The sequence below is a fragment of the Corvus kubaryi genome, unplaced genomic scaffold (genome assembly GCF_017639235.1).
Source record: "Corvus kubaryi isolate FWS band 111438036 unplaced genomic scaffold, C.kubaryi_AGA036_p1.0 65255, whole genome shotgun sequence".
Classification (NCBI taxonomy): domain Eukaryota; kingdom Metazoa; phylum Chordata; class Aves; order Passeriformes; family Corvidae; genus Corvus; species Corvus kubaryi.
Genome location: NW_024581874.1, coordinates 1 through 13,746, shown reverse-complemented (window position 1 = coordinate 13,746; position 13,746 = coordinate 1). Strand labels below are relative to the sequence as shown.

Here is a 13,746-nt window from a genome sequence, read left to right as displayed (position 1 = left end):
GCTCTGTTTGCATCAGGGTTTGCTCTAAATGCTGATGGGGGAGAGGGTTCACCTGCTGGGTTCTTTGTGCTTTTGATATTGGCCAAAGCTGGGAACGGCTCTGACCTCTGTCAGGAGAGGCAGGAGGAGAAGGGCAGCAAACAGGAGAGGAAAGAGAGAAGTTCCCTTTGTGCCTGCAGACCCTTTCCAAGGTATAGTTTGTTTAATATATTTTTCTTCTGGGTGGGGAGTTGCTGAGTGCCCGAGAAGGGGGAGCTGCGCAGGCCCAGTGGGTCTCTGTGGACATGAGCATTGCTGAAGGTGCAAGTGGGGGTTTGTGTGTGGGCACAGCAAAGCCCTGGCTGGGCTACGAGCAGCTGATATTGGGCAGAAAACACCGTGCTTGTCCCCACTGTCACCCGTGGGGGAGGATGGTGGGGCCAGGCCAGCAGGGTCTGTGGGCCCTGATAGCCCCGGGGTGCCCCAGTGCAGGGCAGGGCTGTGCCTGCCTGGGGCTGATAAGCCTGTGGTAGCAGCCCTGGGGCGTGAGGATGGTGCTGACACAGGGAGTGTTTGGATACAGTCATGGTGAGCTCAGGGCTCGCAGCAAGAGGAGGGGAAGGGAGTGATTTCAGGGCAGGCAGGGAGCCTGCGGCCTGTGGCAAGGACAGGGCTCTTCTGGGGTTCAGCTCCAAGCTGTTGCTCCCTGTTTCCAGTTTCCCAGCATTGCAGTGCTTGGCAAAGGCTGGCTTGTCCCCAGTGTGCTGCTTTTGTAGAAGCAGCAGAGGTACATCCCGTCCTGCACCCACAGGGCTTCATCCCGTCCTGCACCCACAGGGCTTCATCCCATTTTGCACCCACAGGGCTTCATCCCGTCCCGCAGCAAGCCCAGCTCCCCTGCCGGGGTGTGGAGGGCACCTTGCTCTGCTCTTCCCTCCTCTCTGTGCCAGCCAGGACCAGCTCTCACTCCCGGTTCTCCAATGTGGGAATGTCGAGGTGCAGCAGTTGCCATGCCAGCTCCTGCCTGTGGACGCATCTGGAGCAGGAGGGGCCGTGTGTGTCACAGTGTCCTCACGTCACCCCTGTGCTCCGGCTGCCAGGGCCGGCTCTGGCCAGGACACAGAGCCATGGCATGGTCACTGCCAGCAGGGGAAGTGGGGTCAAGGACCTGTGAGGGGAAGAATTTGGGCAGCCAGAAGGCTGAGTGATAAAAGGCTCCTGTGGCAGGTTTGTCCAAGTGGCAGTGTCAGAACTGGACCGTTTCGTATATCCCCATCCATCATTATTTAATCATTCATTTCCAGTCTATACCCACTGAGGGGAACCTTCCCTCCCCTCAGCATGGAGGTGGAGCCAGGGGGTTAGGGCACAGTGAGGGGAGCTGGACTGTTCCCTCCATCCCCAAAACAGTGCTTGCGAGGGTGCCCAGCAGGATTTAGGAGGGTGCTCAGCTTAGGCAGGAGCATCCCCCTGAGCTTGTGCATGGGCAGCAGGGGGAATGGAAAGCCCCCACCCCCAGCAGTGCTGGTGCCCCCTGTGCCTGTCCCCTGCCATCCTCAAGCCCCAGGTGTAATTTCACAAATGGCCTTGGCTCTTCACCGAGGAATTTGGGTCTTTGTCCCATTTTGCAACATGCGAAAAATAAAAGTACCTGTCACATCACAGCAAAAGGCAAAAGCCCAGAAGTGCTCAAAATCCTGAATTGTGATGACTTCCCATAGCCCAAGCCCAAACCGGTGGGGATTAAAGTGAATCAGTGGAGCAGAGGCAGATGGGAGGTACCAGCCCCGCTGGAAGAACAGGTCACCGAAGCAGGAGCACGGGGTGGTGCTCAGCACCCCCGTTTGCCCTCACCCCACTCACCCCACCTCGCTGCTCTCAGGCTCTTTGGGGCTGGTTTGGGCTGCTCCTCTGCCAGGCTGCCTGTGGCCAGCACTCGGCAGAGGATAAAGCAGAAAAAGCGTTCACAACATTAATGAAAGCTCTGACAAAAGGAAGTGAAGGGAACTATTGTCTCCTTGGCATTCTCCTCAGAGTGTCTGTGTGTAATGAGACTTTTGGTTATGCTTGTGGCTTCTGTGACAAAGCTGTGATTTAAGGGCTGTCTGTACCGAAGCAGAGCTGCTCACACAGGCCAAAGTGCTGGTGAGTAATATTTTACCACAAATTGTTGTAACTGGAGCTCGACGACTGCAGTAGGAAGGAGGGGGGGGATTGCATTTGATTTATTAGATGACTTAGTGCAATTTGCAGAGCGAGTTTTGTGCTAGTGTGGCCGTGGATTTGCAAAGTCCTGCAAGAAAAAGTCCATGGGAATGGGTCCAGGGAGGGGAAGACTCTGTGGTTTGCTGCCACGATGTCCAGAGGAGGGCTGGATTGGTGGGAGGCACCGTGGCTGCCAAGCAGCTTTGGGGACCAACAGCAGCTGGGGATGCCCAGGACCCCTCCCTGTGTGTGTCCAGTGGGAAGCGGGAGTCACAGAGTCGTAGAATGGAATCACTAAGGTTGGAAAAGATGTCCAAAATTGAGCCCAACCTTAGATCAAACACCACCTTGTCAACTAAACCACAGCACTGAGTCCCATGTCCAGGTGTTCCTTGGACATCCCCAGGGATGGGGACTTCCTGAGCAGCCCCTCCCCATGCCTGACTGCCCCTTCCATGGAGAAATTAATTCTTCCTGAATTTCTTCCTGAAGCGTCCTGCCTTTTAGCATGGCCGTCACGTGTAAAACAACCCCTCTGGGCAGCAGTGCTTGCTCTCCCCGCCTTCAAAACCAGCCAGAAGTTCAAGGGATGTTTTCCTAAACATGGGGGCTTTCCTAAACTCAACCTGTGAAGCATCTTTAGGATGAGTTTTGAGGAGGAAGGAGGCATGGAGGGCAGGCTGCTGCTGGGCTTGCATCAGTGTGAGAATTCAGGTCGTGTTTACTACAGGCAGCTGGAACAGGATGATCTCAGATGGTAACGAGTAACATCTGAGAGGATGCGTTAAAACATTCAAGCTGTTTTGTAAGCACCTACTTTGCTTTCTTTCCAAACCCAGTTTAGCTATTTGCAAGGATTCGTTTGTCCCCTTAAGAACCTGGTGTCATCTTGTTGAAATAAGTGAAAAAGAACAAGAGGTTCCCCTTCCTTTTAATGGAAAAATGGAAAAATGGGTTTTGTCTTTTTTGTTTGATTGGGTTTGTGTTGTTGTTTTTCATTTTGGTTTTTTTTTAAGTTCTCCAAAACAACAAGCAAAGCCCCTCAGTCCAGCTTCCTTTCTGCTCCAGAAAGGAGAGATACCTACAGTCTGAGGGCTTCTGGCCTCTTGCAAGCTGACCTTGTGTAATTTCCTCTATTTACATTTGGCCAGCACTGGCCTCATTGACTACAAGAGTTTATACAACTCCTTTTGAGAGGAATACCACGGATTGCTGAGGCACGTCCTGCCCCACATTCTCCTATTTACCAGGGTGCTAAATAGATGAACAGTGCTACTGAATAAATATGTCCTTATCCTATTTGTTCTGGCTTTAATGCCTTTGTACCAGGATAACAGAGAAGGTCACAGGCAATTAATTTAAACCAGGTGGGAAAAACGACTCTTAAAATCTTTCTGCGCAGGGAGACATCTGACAGTTCTCCAGTTAAATGTGCTTTTATTTATGTGAACTGTGTGCAGCCTTTGTAACGCCTTTTTTGGGGGGGGGTTGTTTTTGAGGAAACTGTTGCAAATAATGTTTGTTCACTGCTGTAAATGAGCCAGAGTGGAATTTGGAGACAGATTAACTTCCCTGGACTTTGGTGTTGGCGTTCAAGCCTGCTCTGCTCGCATGCAGGGCTCACCTCTGCTCCAGGACTTTTGCAACCAGAGTGAAAACAGCTTGTACTTAATACACATCAGTGGCGTGATGATTCCTTCAGCAGGCAGAGCATTTGCAATCCTAATGCATGCAGTGATATTTGGGACGTGGCAGCACTACTTCTTGTAGGGTTTGGGGATGCTGGGAGTTATGGGGTGGGCAGAGAAGAGCAGATCAAGAAATTAGGTTTGAGAGAGAGAAAATTGCTCTTCAGTGTGATTAATCTGCTATTTAGTGGCTTTTTAGGCTTTTTTTAAAGTAGATTTTTCTGATACATGAGTTGCTTAGCCTGGCATGGAGAAAGTATTCAGCAATTGAGCGACGATAAAATAATTACATGATTGCGTGCTTGGTGAAGACAGGAGGGGAGGGTAATGCTCCCAAGTGCCACCAATTCAGGCACCACTCAGGAGAAGAAAAGGCTCCCTCTAATCAGGGCTCCCGGGGTAAGGGTTTACAAGAGCACCCTTGAGGTCAGCACTAATCGACAGCTTCCAGGCAGCTCATTTAAAGAGCTGGGATTGCCCAATGTCCGGGGAAAGCAAGCCACTTCACACTGGAGGAGTGGCATGTGACAGCTCGGGAGGGGAAGCATCTCTGGACCCCACAGCAAACCCAGGGAATGCCCAGGGATGGAGAAGAGGTAGAGGAGGAGAAGTTTCTTCACGGCGTTTATTATTAAAAAAGAAAAAAGGGGAAAAAGAGGAAAAAACCAAAGAAAAAAAAAAGAAAAAGTTTATTGCAAATCTCAGTGTTTAAGAGTATTTCCAGAGTCCACTCGGTAACGTTACAAACAAATCAGTAAATCCTGCTTGTGCTGTGCCCTCACACACACACACTCACCACTCGCTCCCCTGCTCGTGCCGCGACACAGACAGGAACAGAAACGGACTGTGAGGTCAGTGACAAACGTATTATTTGATCTGTATTGGAAACTTGTACAAAAAAAAAAAAAAAAGAAAACCAAACAAACTAAATACAGTAGAACCTCGCAAATCTGCAGAACAGGGAGCTTCCACACACACGCAAAACCTGGAGGCCTTATTCCACTTCCAAGCAGTTGTAATAGCAAAGTGCTGTAGTGAGGTCTCGTATCACAAAGACTTCAATAACCTTACAAGGAGAGGCTACAGAACATTTACCAAAACGCTTGAAGTATCATAAATTAACAATAAATAAAAAGCACATCGTAATGCAACGTGGTTATTTGTTCAATGATCACTGATTCACACAACTCTAGTTCTCTGTAAGGGATCTTCCAGTCCTGGGTGCAACACAGCGAGGTTCTGCTGGCCGTGATAAAGTGCTGAGGCAGAGGAAGGACACGAGACCGCAGGTCCCGGGCAGTGAGGATGAATTGCTCCAGCCACTTGATTGCAAGAGTGCCTGTTTCTTTTTTTTTCTTCTTTTTTTCTTTTTTTTACCTTTTTTTTTTTTTTTTGACATCTAAGACAGAAAAAACAAATCAAGCACCTTCCCAAAAAGAGGTTGTTCTTTTTTTTTTTCTTTTACAGATTGTCCCACATTTCTATGGCTGGTAAAACACAGACAGGTCAGCGTAGCAGTTAATGGATGATGCCACTTCCACTTAAATACACAGAAATGGTGGCTTGGGGTTCTTCCTTTCCCCCAAACCAGAACAGACTTGTTTGATTTGTCCCCCTGAGTTGCCTAGAGGCAAGAAGATGCATATAGGTGGGGTAAGCAAGCTCATGTCACCGTGAGCAGGAATCTCTCCCATTAAGACTGAATGAACAGCTCAAATGTTGTCTTTTATCCATCCCTTCATGCACAGGCTCCACTTCATTTCTCACTGAAGTCAGCAGCAAAAAATAAAAAGCCCCTTGCTGACTTTAGGGGAGAGCTGGGGAAGGGCATACAGCTCAGCACAGCCACCCCAGGCCCCCATGGCTGGCAAGGGTGGGGAGCAGAGTAAGAGGGGAAGGTCCTGGGGGGGCCACAGGCAGCTGGGGCTGCAGCAGAGATTTCCTTGTGCACCTGTGAGTGAAGGTTCTGGGTACATTAAGACATCCTGGGCCAAATCCTCCCTGCGGGTGGGCTGGTTCCGGCAGCAGTGCCAGGTCCGTGGGCACCAGCTGAGCCTTTTTCCATGGAAAGAGATGCTGGATCTGTAGTTCAGTATTTTTTTTCCTTTTTAAATAACTGGGTTACTTAAGACTTACCTATTAAAAACAGCTACACTTTATGCTGTAAGAGTAATTTCCCCAACAATTTCACAAGCAATACAAGATAGGCATTGAAGAGATTGATGTAAAGACAGCTTTCCGTTATGCAGAAGATCGTTTTTCCTCTCCAGTTATTTAAGCTAACCTCCTTTAACAATCTCAGAATAAATTAATAAATACTAGTTAAATTAGAAACAGTACATCAGATCTGACTATCAACAGAAAACAGTTCTAAGGATCCCAGTCAGGAGAAGAAAAATGATCTTATGAAATACGTGCAGTAATAACTGGCTGTAAAGACACACGGAGCCTTTGATTTCCCAGCATTTGTGACATTCAAGTTAAGATCATTAGCAATGGTTTCTAATTGTCAGCTATCTAGCCTAGCCTCCTCCTCCAAGCTAAAACATGAGTCTATATCCCTCTAGAAGAGGATTCAGTTGGCTACTGGTGGTGTATGAAATGCTTGTCTCCAGTTTGGATCATCGGGTTCTCGTCTGCGTGGAATTTGCGGTAGGGGATGGGTGACAGTCAGAGGCTGAGCTGCTTCTGCTGTTGCTGTTGTCAGTATTTATGGGATCAGTTGAACCTTTACCTATGCTTGTTATCAGGAAAGCAAGTGTGCATCACATCTTCATGCTAGACAGAAGTTATTCTTAGGTGACTATCCGTATTTTCTATGGAGCTTTCCATTGTTGGTTAAAAAAGTTCTGTCTAATATTAAAAAAAAAATAAAATTGTTGGTAGCAACTGTTCACATTTAAAATTTCACATTCCCTTTAGAATGGAGTTTTAAAACGTGGAGCAGAGCTGACATTTCCCCCAGCCTTACACCGAGTACATTAGATGGAGAAGGAACAGGGTTTTTTATACCACACTGTCAGAGCCTTTTCCTGAATTTTCTGCTTTTCCAATATCCATGTCTATAAAGTCATCTGGTAGTTCTGGTGGTGGCCCCGCTGTGCTCTCCTCCACCTGCTGCTGCTGCTGCTGGTGGCACAGCCCAGTCTTGCACGGCCTCACCAGGGCCAGAAACACGGCTCCCAGGACCATGCCAGCAGCACAGGAGTAGAAGGCTGAGCTGTAGTTCTTTGTCGTATCCACTAAGACACCTACAAGAAACATTCACAGCAGTTAGCCACAGCCCACTCCCCCCTGCCCTGCTCTCCTGGAGGGTTTTAATCTGTATTTTATCTGCAGCCAAAACTCGGTGACAAATGGATGCCACGTTAAAAAAGTAAACCCATTGTGTTCTGGGGTAGGCAGTGTCATCTTCAGGCGAGTCAGAAGCCCCTGGGCACCGCAGGGATGCTGAGCCTGAGATGCATCAGGCATCTGTTTGTTCTGCCAGACTTCACCTTTCTGCAGCGTGTGGCACAAGCACAGCGAGAGGGATTCGCCTCTGCTTGTGCCTGAAGTGATGCCAGGTTTGGGTTTCTAACAGGATCAGGGTAGCACTGCAGTATTTCCCTTCCCTCTGAGGTTCCTCAGTGCCTCATCCGTGGGACTCTGCAGAGCTGCATTGCAGTCTTCTGGCTCTGGGAGACTCCCAGTACTGGTTGCAGGGCTTTTAGGGGAGTGCTGTGATCAGTGCTGCCAGAACACTTTCTAGACAGAGATCAGCACCAGCAGCTGTCAAACACCTCCAAAACAAAATTAAGACCAAAGTTTTAGTTACCTGCAAGGGGTGGTCCAGCCAACCCAGCTAAGCTTTGAATGAAGACGTAGACTCCAGCTGCAGAAGACATCCTCTCAATGCCAACCACATCGTCTTCAGCCAGGAGGGGAATATGTGTGCCCGCTACCGTGCCGAGCATGAACCCAAAATAAACGCTACATATCATCAAGCCCCAGAATCCAGAGGCAAAAGGGAAGGCAACCAACGCTACCGACAGCAGGATGACGCAGATGAGCTCGATGTAGATCTTGCGGATTGGCTTCTTGTTGAGAACCCAGCCTGCAAAAATCCTCCCAAAGACCTCGGCGATGGCCATGGCTGACAGGATGTAGGCAGAGTGGTCTTTGCTGATGCCGAGGCTGCGGCTCAGGGGGATGATGTAGAGGGAGGGAGCGAAGAAGCCCAGGGTTGCAAACAGGCCAAAGAATGCATAACAGATAAAGCTATAGTCTCTCATCACAGAGAAGTCCAGTAGTTTGCTTTTTGGTTCTGCAGGGGTGCTGTTATTTTCAACGGGATTCTGTCCATGTTGCTTTGGTTCTTCACTTTTCGGCTCTGCTTTGGTTTTTCCAGGCACATTGCTGGGTGAGGTAGTTATATCGACTCCTGAGTCTATGGACTCTATTGAGGTGCAGGTTTGCTCATTTTCAAGCATGTACTTTGTCTCCGTGGACTCCTCTGGAGGCTGTGCTTTCACTTCTTCTTGCTCTCTGATGATGATGGGGCGCAGCAGCGATCCGCAGGCGGTGATGCCGAGCTGCAGCACCCCGACAGACAGCATGCTGTACCTCCAGCCAATCTGCTCCTTCAGGGCCGTGATTGCTGAGGGAAGAGGAAAAGTGTAACTGGGAAAGCCTGTAGTTACGCCAAGGGATTGAATTTACAGCCAGGGAAGTGACTGGACATTGACCACTGGAGGGTTCCAGGTGTGTCTGGAGAAGGCTGAGCAAGGGCCCCTCCTGCCCAGGGGTCTGGCACCAACCTTCCTTCCCTCTGCTGCCACAGACAGAAGCTAAAAGCTGTGTTTAGCACCTGGCTAGCAGATGCCACTCTCTTGGTAGCCCCTTTTGAGATCTCAGCAAGTCTGGGGACAAAGTGGGTGCTGTTTTTAGTGAAGGAGAGCAAACTCGGTGCTTGAGGTTCCTTTCTCAGCTGCCCCCACCCTGAAACCAGCTAGCAGAAGAAGTCTCTTAGCCCTGCTCAAAGGTTCACGTCACTGCTTAATTACCAGCTTTCATTTGCACCCAAAGCAGCTTTGCAGCGGGTATTAGCCCAGGGTACACGAGCACAGCAGACCACGTAAACCTCCAAGGGCAGGCGGTGACAGGGCAGTGACGCCTGGGGACAGGTCCCCAAAAGGCTGGAGCACTTTGGCAGCCCGTGCCGAGCACAAGCCCACTAACCTTTAGGAGCAGTTCTGTGTACTGTGTGTGTTTTAAATAGCTGAAGTTGCTTGGGCTTATTTTTAGCCTGCCAGATCTATATAGGGAGCCCGCCGGGCTGCGTATCAGCCAGGCATGTCCTGCGCTGGCACAGCACACCAGGGGGGCTTGGGCAGCGTCACCCCAGCCCCTGGGACTGCTTGTCACTCTGCCTGCGGGGCACGAGTGCCACGGGCACGTGAGCAACCACTTGTGGGCACCGACTCGGCCTCTGGCTCCCGTTTGCTTGGGGAAAGGATGGCAACAGCATTGTGCCTTGGGCATGGCACGTAAGAACTCCCAGCATGTGGGCACCGTACCTGGTGCGAAGGAGAAGACAGCGAAACATTCCCCTGTGGATGCCACCGCTGTGACCAGCGAGCGTCTTTTGTCAAAATACTGTGATAAAATGGTGACAGTCGGGAGGAAGGAGAGGCAGTATCCCAGGCCTGTGAATAAATGCCAAAAATTGCCATAACAACAAGTAAAGGAGGGGGAAACACCGATGCAAGAACATGTTAAGTCGGCTTTCCTGGTGGTCATTACAGTATCATTTCGGCCAACTCAGCAAGTCACCCTGGAAGAAAATCATTGGGGAAACCAGAATGTTATTTTTTTGTAAATTGGAGGGGGGAAAAGAAAAAAAAGAAAAAAAGGAAAGTAAAAACCCAAACCAAGAGTCCCAGCCTCCCAAACCTGCTAGATAATGCCTTCTGCTCCCAAACAGCCAGCGGGGCCCACTTTGAGGACCTCATCTGCTTAAAGTATTTGAGCCTATAGCAACTGTTCCCTTAAGCTAGGCAAGCTCCTGGCCACAGACATGAGCAGGACACCCAGGCCAGGCAGGAGAGGGGGAAAAGTACCCGGAAAAGAAACCAGAGACAGAGGGAGCATTAGAGAATTTGATCCCGGGCACAGCTTTGGTCTCCCCAGCAATCCCAGTCCATCAGAAGTGACCGGTGCAGCTGCACGAGTGCAGGGCCGAGTCCAGGGTGATGCCTGGGGTGAGACAGGGCACAAAGCCAAGCCTGGGGCCCATCCCTGCTCCGGGATCAGCTCAGGAGGGGCAGCAGTGCTAAGCACACCCCGTGTGTGGGGACCAAAGCCTCGTGGCTCGCAGGAAGCCGCGGGAGGGAGAGTTTGGCAGGTAGGGGACAGGCCAGGCCAGGGTGACTCACCGGAGACGATGCCGATGGTGACATACATGTCCACCACACTGCGGGCGAAGGAGGCAATGACCATGCCAGTGCTGACCAGCAGCCCTCCGGCCATCACCACCAAGCGGTGGCCGAAGCGGTTGCTGAGGACCGTTGACAGAGGAGCTGGAGAGGGAAGAGAGCCGTGGTCAACACCCACCTCAGCAACTTCACAGCCACCATCTCTTGCAGAGACTCTTCTCATACTCCTGCCCAGGTCCCCGCGAGGTGCCACCTCCCTGCACAGCACAGCGTCACCCTGGAGCCACCCTCGGAGCACTGCACAGCTCACAGCATTTAGGACGTGCTAAAAAATCACCAGAACAGACTTAAAGACGAGCACGTGGCAGCCTGGGACAAATCTGCAGCCACATGCCCAGACACCACTGGATTTCAGCAAGGCTCAAGTTATTTCTAATCCTTTTCACTGCAGAGTTTGGTTTGAAAACTCTGGGTTTTGCCCCTTGCTGGTGAGACCTGAACAACTGGGTCAGGCTCAGCGACACGGACCATGTCCCTGCACCACCCAAGGACACGAGTTGGGGCTCAAAGGGACTACCAGGGTGAGACTGATATTTCTTGGCATTTGTGGAGCAGCCTCTGAGCTTTATGGCTGTGATTTAATTTATAATGGAGCCATTAGAGACACAAAAGTCCTAGGTGCCAGGTCCTTGCATGCTGAGTCAGCAGCACGACTGCCCCTTGCACCTGCACCGAGCGCCTGCTCCTCTTACCTGTGAAGGTCTGTACAAACACACATATGGATATAATCCAGGATATCCTGCTGTTGGTTTCGTCAAAGCTTTCCATCAGGTCATTAAAGAAGACTCCAAATGATTTTATGATGCCGTATGTCAGGGCTTCCACAACAAAGAACGCAAAAGCAACTGTCCAGCCCCATCCTCCGTCAGGCACTTTAGTATAAACGTTTGCAGAGGTGCACGGCATCTTTACAGCTTTGACCGTCATTTTGGATCTGGAAAAAGAGGGGACAGGGAGCCAGGCATCAGTTTAAGCTGAATTTTGCTGAAAGAGGCACAGCCTGGGAGCTGTAGCACCCCTAAGGCACCGCGAGCCGGACCCTGTGCTGCCGAGGGATTGAGTGTGGGAGTTGGGGTGATGTTTCTGCCTCTGTCCCTCTGTGGGCTCCTTCCTGCTGGTGCCCTGTGAGCCCAGGACCAGAAACTCTCGGCTCAGCACCCGGGTGAGCTGTTCCCAGCAGCCAAGCCCGGGAGCTGGGAGCTGTCATCCATCTGTCGGTGCATGGGGGTGGATGGATGCAGTTCGTGAAAGATCCACCGCGGAACCCAGTGCGGGCTGGACTGGTGGAGCTGCAGGAACCCCTGGGGCACCTGTCCTCCCCAGCCTGGCTTTGCATCCCCAAAATGGCAGCTCAGGGCTGCCCACACCTCAAGAAGGGGGGTGGGGACACCCCCGCTTCCAGCAGCTCCCCTGCAGCCCTTGGCACCACTGCCACCCCCCAGGGCAGGGGGGGTTGGAGGGGGATCACCCCATAAGACACGGGGTGTCCTCCACCCTGCCCCGTGTCACCCGGGGGCTGTGGGTGTGCAGGGGTGGCTTTGATCCCACACGGAGCTCCCCATGGAACCCCAGCACTGCCACAACTGCACAGGGGGGACAGCGCCGGTGTCACAGTCAGGGGGAGGACACTGCTGGGGTGACCGCCACACCCGCACAGGGGGGACAGTGCCAGGGTTAGTCCTGGGCTCCCTGCCACACCTGCATGGGGCTCCGCAGTGCCAGGGCCACCGCCACACCTGTGCAGGGGGACAAATGCCAGGGTCACTGCCACACCTGCATGGGGGGGGCTGAGCCGAGGCCACTGCACCACCACACCTGTGCAGGGGGACAGTGACAGGATCACCGCCACACCTGCACTGGGGGGACAGTCCTGGGCTCACTGCCACACCTGCAGGGGGTCTGCTGTGCCGGGGTCACCGCCACACCAGTGCTGGGGGACAGTGCCAGGGTCACCGCCACGCGTGCGCTGAGGGGGGGGACCGTCCTGAGGTCACCGCCACACCCGCCTGGGGGGTGCCAGAGTCACCACCGCACACCTGCACGGGACACAGTGGAGTCAAGCCCCGGCGCTGGGTCCCCGCAGCCGCCCCGGGAGGGCACCGAGCGGTGGCCGTGGGCGGCCGCCCCGTGTGCGGCCCCGTCCCGCCCGGACCTGCGGCTCCGGCGTGCGCGCCCCCCGCGCCGCCGTCCGCGGCAGCCACCAGGCATTTCCCTCCTCCATTTTAGACTCGGCTCCTCGGCACCACGTTCTCGGCGCAGGGAGCCCGGGCGGCCCCGGCCGCGCCGCCCCAGCCCACCGGGAACTTCGCACGGCGGAGCAGGCGAGTGCGCGGCACCGGCACCGGGGCCCCGCGGGAGCTCGGCCGGGCTGGGAGCCCACGCGAGGGGCCCCCGGGCCGGGCATGGGGGTCCCCACGCCGCGCAGCCCCTCCTGCGGTGCCGCATGGCGGGTGCGCGGCTCCCGGGGGATCCTCTCTGCCGGGGATGGAGCGAGGCGTGGGATCCTCCTGCATCCCTGCGGTGCTGCCGCGCCGGGCTCTGCTGCAGCCGGGCAGGGCGAGGGGCACGGGCGGGACCCCCGGCGTTCGCCCGAAGTTTGTGGGAAGTGCCTGGAGACCCCCCCGAGAGAGGGGACGGAGCTGCCATGAATTCCTGTGTCACTGCACGGGGAATCGGGGGAAAAGCAGATCGGGAGGAAGCACGCTTAGGGGACAGAAAAAAAAGAGAAAAAAGGGAAAAACAACCCAGCGAAACCGCAAACCTGGGCGTATGTTTTGTACATTTAAAGATTAAAAGAAATAATGATGGCGGGGGAAAAAATTGAAAATGAAGAAGCCGGAGCGCAGGGGCCCGGCGTGGCCCCCCCTTCCCTGCATCACTTTCCCAACATTTCAGCCCTGATTCCTGCATCGCCGGGGCCGCGGGCTAAAAATACAGGGATGCAGGCGAGGGGAGGTGGGGAAGAAAAACGCTGGAAAAATGAAAAAATAATGTTGAAAAGAGCCCCAAAAGAGGAAAAAAAAATTAAAAAGGGAAACAAAGCCCTCCCCCACCCAGCTCCCCGGAATCCCCGGGCGGGAGCCCCACTTACCCGGTGCTGCGGCGGGGTCAGGGGCTGCCCATGGCCCGGGAGGGCGAGCGGGCGACCCTCGGCGAGGAGGCGGCCCCGCTGCCCGCCGGCCTCCGGCCGCTGCTGCTCCCGCTGCCCGCGGCGGCGGCTGCTGCTGCTCGGTGCTCGCTCGCAGCCCTTTTATACCGGCTGGAGCCGGTCTCCGCCGGCGGCTCCGCAGCGCCCATGTGCGCGGCGCCGGGCCCGGCTCGCCCAGCGGCGGCACCGCGTGTGCGGGAGGGGCGGTGCAGCGCGGCCGGAGCGGAGCGGCCCCGGGGGTCCCGCAGCC

The 13,746-nt window shown here is 53.6% G+C and overlaps 1 protein-coding gene across 2 annotated transcripts; it reads right to left on the bottom strand.

Annotated features, from left to right (window-relative positions):
- Positions 1–4,543: 4,543 nt before the first annotated feature.
- Positions 4,544–13,574, bottom strand: LOC121673166 (monocarboxylate transporter 7-like). Of its 2 annotated transcripts, XM_042046253.1 has the most exons (6): positions 13,440–13,574; positions 11,041–11,282; positions 10,289–10,432; positions 9,431–9,559; positions 7,690–8,511; positions 4,544–7,123 (listed from the first exon to the last, which is right to left on the bottom strand). In XM_042046253.1, exons 2-6 carry the CDS (start codon positions 11,273–11,275, stop codon positions 6,879–6,881), a joined length of 1,575 nt encoding a protein of 524 aa, XP_041902187.1. In that variant the 5' UTR covers positions 11,276–11,282; positions 13,440–13,574; the 3' UTR covers positions 4,544–6,878. The 2 variants fall into 2 exon arrangements, with proteins under 2 accessions (XP_041902187.1, XP_041902188.1); XM_042046254.1 differs by lacking the exons at positions 11,041–11,282; positions 13,440–13,574 and having other exon boundaries at positions 9,431–9,687; positions 10,289–10,372.
- Between the last annotated feature and the right edge of the window lie 172 nt (positions 13,575–13,746).

Bases quoted from the DNA above. Each gene is read 5' to 3' on its own strand.
- LOC121673166 (XM_042046253.1), bottom strand. From the start codon at position 11,275: ATGACGGTCAAAGCTGTAAAGATGCCGTGCACCTCTGCAAACGTTTAT. The intron at 10,433-11,040 runs GTAAGAGGAGCA...TTCCCTCTCCAG, and splicing joins GTTTGTACAGACCTTCACAG to CTCCTCTGTCAACGGTCCTC. The intron at 9,560-10,288 runs GTGAGTCACCCT...ATTTATTCACAG, and splicing joins CACCATCGGCATCGTCTCCG to GCCTGGGATACTGCCTCTCC.